Genomic DNA, 6,553 nt, shown 5'->3' with positions numbered 1-6,553 from the left:
TCGATAAGTAACGGTGTTTAGCAACGTAAAATTTATAGTTGGGGCAATGAGGAAGTTCTTTTTCTTGTTAACAAATCCGGTTCTGAATGAGACTACTATTAGTAATATTAGTATAACTCCTTGTGTAAAGCTTCGTTTTGAGTAATTCAAGATGTTTTGGAAAGTTATTTCATAGAGATGTAACTTTTATTTAGGATCGAAAACCCAGTTTTGCTTTTTGCTACTCGAAAAAAGGTGATGAAGTATAAGGGAGGTGCTGCTCAGATTTTGTTTTGGAAATCCTATATGGACATCTGTTTGTATTTTAGGCATATCCTTTTGTACATAATTTCTTTAGGGGTAATTATAAATTGTATATGACCCTACGACATATGTATATAACTTTTATTAAGGCTACAAAGCCTATTTTCTCCATTTACCCCTTCGAAACTGAGAAATAATACAAGATAGTAGGCTGTCCAAAATTCCGGTTAGAATAGTTTGGGCTGATTTTTATTAATTTCATGTTTAGTTTTGATATGATGAGACTCTTAAACTTAAGTATATATTTGAGTGTGTATTTAAGGTGTATATGTGTTTATACAAGCTAAGAGGAACTATTTGACGAAGTGGATTTTGGTTAGTCAATGTCGGAGAGGAATTGAGCTCCTCGAGTTGTGGTAGAACCTGTTGTATGCTAAAACGCCAAGGTTTGTGTATAAACTTGAACTTAAAATATTTTCTTTTTTGGAATTTGAAGTATTTTGATGGGTTGTTTTCTTGCTCCTTGTTTTGTATGTTGGTATGACTATTAACTCAAGTATTGCAAAACTGCCGCTAAACCGCCCACTTGTATGAATTGCTTGATCATTTTGCATTCTTGATGGGACTTTGTCCTTCTTGTTATAGTGAATTGTCATCGATATTGGCATGCTTCTAGATTCAGATATTGTCCATCTTGACTTTGTATTTACATTTCATCTTGACGATAGAGTTTTGCCCATTCTCGAGTATGATTGGAAAGCCACTTTCAACATGGTTCTTGATTTTCTTGATATTGGGTGACGACCCTTTTTGATATGGGCTTCGTTCCTTATTGATTTAAGGGATTCAGTCCATCTTGATATTGATTGTGTTTAGTGTGAAGGCATGACATACCTATTGGGCAAATTTGATTATTTTACAACTCTTTTGAATTGAATTATAAGTTTCTTCATACTTGAGTCTTCGAATATTGATAATGATTTTGAAACTCATCAAGGTTTGTATTCGATACTTTGATATAATTGTTCACTTGGACTTACTTTTACCTTATTGAGCCATCTGCGACGAACCATAGAGTTGAAGAATTTAATGGCTCCAAGCCCAAAGTATATACATCACTATGCTTTATGCTTATCGATAGTTGTTTTATATCGTAGGTAATGTGTGGGATGAGATGTTAAGATGGCCATTTGAGTAGACTTTTGGAGCCCTTGTAAATATCACATCTACATATACATCTAGTTTTGTAAATATTTTGGGGACTTGTACAGGATACATGTAGCACTTATGCATTATATTTTGAAGGCTTGTGGAAACAAAACTGTATATTTGTAACTTGAATAGGGTGACTAGTTTTGCTATTTTGTAGTGTGCTTTTTACTCAAGTCATGCCTATATTGTGTTTATATGTTGGCTTGTTATTTTTCACAAAGGAAGATAATAGTTTTGTAATAACTGTTGGTTTGAGTTTTATGTATTTTATGGACCTGAATGGTGTTGACTATTTGTGATTTAAAAAAATAAAAAAACTACCTTTTGTTTTGTAAGTGGCATTCTCTGAAAGGGGGTTCTACAAGTGTTGGTATCAAAGCCTAGGTTTCTGATTCTAGGACTTTTGTTGTAACTTGTTTGTATACTGTTTGTTTTTGTTACATGTTGTTTTTATATATAGTACATATGCATCATGTACATATCCCTAATGCAATGTGATCTTCTCTTATGAAGGAATTAAGTCGTGGCATCTTCTACTTCTAGTAGACTTATGGAAGTCGCTCATGAGGATTTAAGTTCCTCTAATGCCCAACTTCACCTACAAGAAGGGGTTGGAGGATATTATTTTAATTCTAATCCTCCTAGTACAAAGGGGTCTAAAGCGGGAAGTAATCAGAGTACAAGAGTTGGTCCACACCCGCAAATGATTCATAGTGCTTCTGTTGTTGATCCCCCTTTTCAACAAATGGCCAATTTCTTTCATCACATGGATAGAAGAGTGGCTAACCCTGATGAAATGAATTTTCAAAAAATGAGAAAAATGGGTGGAGTTGAGTTTGAAGGCATTGTTGACCCTACATATGCCGAGCATTGGTTGGAACAAATTGAAAGAGTGTTCGAGCAGTTAGAGTGTTCTGATGATGCCAAATTTAAGTATGTTGTCTCATTATTACAAAAAGATGCCTATGATTGGTAGGTAAGTTTACCAAATGCCAGGGCAAAACCTCCTGTTCTTACTTGGAATAATTTTGTGAAAGAATTTCATAAGAAGTATGTCCCACCATCTTATCATGATGCAAAGAAAAAACAGTTCTTAAATTTAGAGCAAGGAAGTATGTCTATCGCTGAATATCAGTAGAAGTTTCTCAGGTTGTCCCGCTATGCTGGGGGTATTATTAATAACGAAAAAGATAAGTGTAGGAGATTCAAAGATGGTTTGAATAATTCTATTAGAAAATCTATAGCGGTCCTACAACATTAAAACTTTTGTAAATTAGTTTCAGCTGCTCTTACATGGGAAAGGATCGATAAGGAACAATCTGGTAGAAATGAACATAAGTTTAGGAAAGCTTATGCAGATTCGGGAGGTCCATCAAAAAAGGGGGAGGTTTGACAGTTCCTAAGCTAATATTTTTCGCAAGTTAGCCCAACATATGCAGAATAGATCAAGTTCCTTTACTGCTAGCACTCCAAGCTCTAGACAAGGCAAGACTCATATAACCACTTGTGCACAATGTGGAAGGAATCACTTTGGTACTTGTAGAAGAGCTTCTGGTGCTTGTTTTAATTATGGTTGCTTCGATCGTAAGGTGAGGGATTATCCTAATCCTAATCCCACTTGTTCTCTGCGTACTGAAGGCTCGGTTCAAAAACCTTTTACCACTCCCTCTCAAGGGAATAGAGGTGCAAGATCTAGAAACACACAAGAAACAGGTGCAGGTGTAGCCAATCCAGCTGGTGGGTCAAGAGCTATAGCACGAGCTTATGCGATGATACAGAGGGATGAGTAGGATGGTGCTGATGTGGTTGTTGGTAAATTTCACTTATTCGACTTATGTGTTGTTACATTATTTAATCCTGGTTCTACACATTCGTATTTTGCTCATCATAGGATTTTCCTGAAAATATGTAATCTGTGAGACTCGATTGTGGGGTGCTTTTCCAAAGTCCTTTGGGGAAAAAAGTTGTTTGTAATCAAATCTATTGAGGTTGTCCCTTGGTGATTCAAAATCTAGTCTTCCCTGAATTAAAATGCCTTTCCAAGACTATGATGTCATTATCGGTATGGATTGGCTTTATAAATACCATGCGGTTAATGATTGTAGGTCAAAGCATGTGACTTTAGAGCTCCTCCAGTTTCACACATCATTGTTCAACGTGAAAGATCATTGACGTCTAATATCATCTCTGTGGTAGTGGGAAGGAAGATTGTTAAACAAGGTTGTGAAGTATATCTTGCTCATATATTTGATATACGCCTGGAAGGTCCAAGCCTTAAATATATACCCGTGGTGTGTGAATTTCCTGATGTCTTCCCTGAAAATATTTTTGGACTGCCCCCAGAAAAGGGAGGTTGAATTTCCCATAGAGGTTGTTCCTGGAACCACCTCTATCTCTATAACGCCTTATCGAATGGCTCCAGCAGAACTGAAAGTGTTGAAAAATCAATTGCAAGAACTCCTTGAGAAAGGTTTTATTTTCCTGAGTGTTTCTCCCTGGGAGCTCTTGTGCTATTTGTGAAAAAGAAAGATGGGACTTCTAGGCTTTGTGTTGATTATCAGCAACTGAACAAGGTAACCATTAAGAATAAATACCCACTATCATGACCCAACCCCGTGGGCCATAACTAGGGTCCAACCTGGACCTCCGTATACGTATCTATCAGATATAAGAACTATATTTATGAACCCCAACGGGTGATAACATTTTCATACATGTGTAGCCTCTTTCATTTGCGTCATGTCATAAAAGGACATGCAAGCCGAAAAGGCTTCCATGGCACAATAATATTTACAACTCATCGTACAACCATAATCGCACAAAACTCACAATTACCCGCGTACACATGTCTACAGACCCCTAAAAATAGTAATGATAATATATGGAGGGACAGGGCCCCCGCCGTACCCCTAAATAAACAAATATATATATATATATATATATAAATGACCAATATCAAAAATTAGTCTCCGGAACAACGGAGCACTTTCAATATTGCTGAGTGGAAACCCTAAGCTGGCAGATCTCTAAAATGAACATCTGTACATGCAGGCATGAAATGCAGTCCCCCGAAGAAAGAGGAGTCAGTATGATATATGTACTGAGTATATAAAGCATGAACTGTAATAAGTAAAGTCATTACCAGAGCAGAATGTGCAAAAATGAGAAAAGTATCTAGAAATATCAAAATGCTTATCATAACCATAGATAAGGTATGCAGAAAAACATATGCCATATCAGACCCATTATGCGACTCAGTGAACAAATCGTGGTCGCCACCCCATCACTGGCGCCACATCACATCATAACTCCAGAGTAGAGAATATCTCTGTAATAGATCATATCATATTAGATGGTCATATCAGATCATATCATATCATATGTGTAAATGTCACATCATAACTCCACAATTCCTATGTACAGGTCGTACCTGCCCCCTCACGTTGGGGCACAACGAATAATGCAGAGAAGTACGCATGATAACAAAACCTAGCCCAAGCTCGTTAAAGGAAGCATTGAGGCATCCACGAATGGAGTAGTGAGAAATTATATGCAATTTAAATCATATCTGAGACTCGACGGAATAATCAAAATGAGCTTTCGTTCAAAATCAAGATAAGAGTCATATCAAGTACCTTTTGAAAGTCACTATGAGTTGTATCAAAATAGAACTTCTGAGAATCATATACACATATCAAGGCATAACAAAATATCTTTTGGAAGTCAATAATTTGGCCATCCTAGTGGCTTTAAGTATAGGAACTTCTTTGGAATCTTATGAAAGTCATATACTTGTTTCGTAAAAACCAAGCCAAAAAGGGAGATTAGCTTTATATAATTATGTCAAATCATGCTAAGAGAAGGAATAATATTTACATACTTATGTCAAAGACATGCTAACAGAAAGTATAAGCCTTACATACGTATGCCAAAACATGCAAAAAGAGGGAAACGTTAGCTTTATATACCTCTTACAGGTTACTCTTAACTTGTTCACCTCATTGTCTCTTGAACCTATTTAACATGAAAGTAATATGAGCATAAAAAACCCTCGACTTTCCAGCATCTTAAGTTACATATGAGTATTCATAGAACTCATTTTCTCGCTCGTCTTCTCAACTAGTCCTTTAGCTAAGGCGTTAACGAAAATTGGGTAGCATCTCCCCTATAATGAGACCTATCCGAATTTCCAATTATACTTCTAATAGATATAGCCAACCAACAAAAATAAACTTAAGCATATATATATATACAATTTACATCAATCTTATACTACATAAACTCCAAACGACTCGCTCGAAACCACGATACCAAAATAAGGTTTCTAGTTTCCGTTTTGCAAAACCTTTAACTGTATGAAGCGGGGGTCGTTTGGATGCAACCAGAAGCTCCCCAAATCTATTAGAACACATTTATTCCCTGAAACACACACCACACAACCAGAAGCCGCCTCCAAACACATAACGCCTTACTTCGACTACAATTTAACTACAACGACTTCAATTTAGATTGTTTCTTTCGCTGAGCATCTCCACAAATTTTTTATACTTACAGAAGTATAAAGGGTACATAATACCCTTAATAACAACCCAATAAATTACAAATTTAAAGGAGAAACCTTACCTTACCCGAAATTGGCCAAAACTAGCCAAAATTGTGCCTCGGAAACCTCTTTAGCGTATTGGAAGTTGCGGACTGTTTGTAGCTCATTATTGCTGCCTCAAAATTGATTTATATGTTATTAAAAACTTCTATACAACCATATGATACCCCAAATAATTAATTTACAGAGTGAAAGTTGGAGGCTTACCTTTTTGAAGCAAAGTCGTAGGTCTCCTTTCTTGCTCCCTCACATTTTTCTCTCGCGTTTTCCAAGTGAATATGGATGAATATGTAATGGATTAGTCATTAATTGTATATATATATATATCCCTTCTGGAAGGTGACACGTGTCATCATCTAAGGGTGACACGTGTCACAATCTTAGGCAGCCACATCATTAGATGCCACCAATCACATGCTGCCATGTGGAAGTGGGGTCCACCCCCAAGTAGATGGGTCACCTACTTGACCCTAAGTAGGTATGTAACCTGCTTTA

The 6,553-nt window shown here is 36.6% G+C and overlaps 1 protein-coding gene across 1 annotated transcript; it reads left to right on the top strand.

The window, feature by feature from the left end:
- The first annotated feature begins 2,275 nt into the window (after nucleotides 1-2,275).
- Nucleotides 2,276-3,245, top strand: LOC129869767 (uncharacterized). The gene is made up of 4 exons (XM_055944387.1): nucleotides 2,276-2,388; nucleotides 2,452-2,567; nucleotides 2,733-2,842; nucleotides 2,895-3,245. Exons 1-4 carry the CDS (start codon nucleotides 2,276-2,278, stop codon nucleotides 3,243-3,245), a joined length of 690 nt encoding a protein of 229 aa, XP_055800362.1.
- The last annotated feature ends 3,308 nt before the right edge of the window (nucleotides 3,246-6,553 follow it).

Source organism: Solanum dulcamara, chromosome 10 (genome assembly GCF_947179165.1).
Source record: "Solanum dulcamara chromosome 10, daSolDulc1.2, whole genome shotgun sequence".
Lineage (NCBI taxonomy): Eukaryota > Viridiplantae > Streptophyta > Magnoliopsida > Solanales > Solanaceae > Solanum > Solanum dulcamara.
The sequence above is the reverse complement of the archived record's forward strand: the minus strand, read 5'-3'. Positions and strand labels throughout refer to the sequence as shown.

What these genes read in the sequence shown, in the direction of transcription:
- LOC129869767 (XM_055944387.1), top strand. Translation starts at nt 2,276, where the DNA reads ATGGGTGGAGTTGAGTTTGAAGGCATTGTTGACCCTACATATGCCGAG. An exon ending in CTTAAATTTAGAGCAAGGAA is followed by an intron (nt 2,568 to 2,732) that starts GTATGTCTATCG and finishes TTTGTAAATTAG; the next exon opens with TTTCAGCTGCTCTTACATGG. An exon ending in GTCCATCAAAAAAGGGGGAG is followed by an intron (nt 2,843 to 2,894) that starts GTTTGACAGTTC and finishes CAACATATGCAG; the next exon opens with AATAGATCAAGTTCCTTTAC.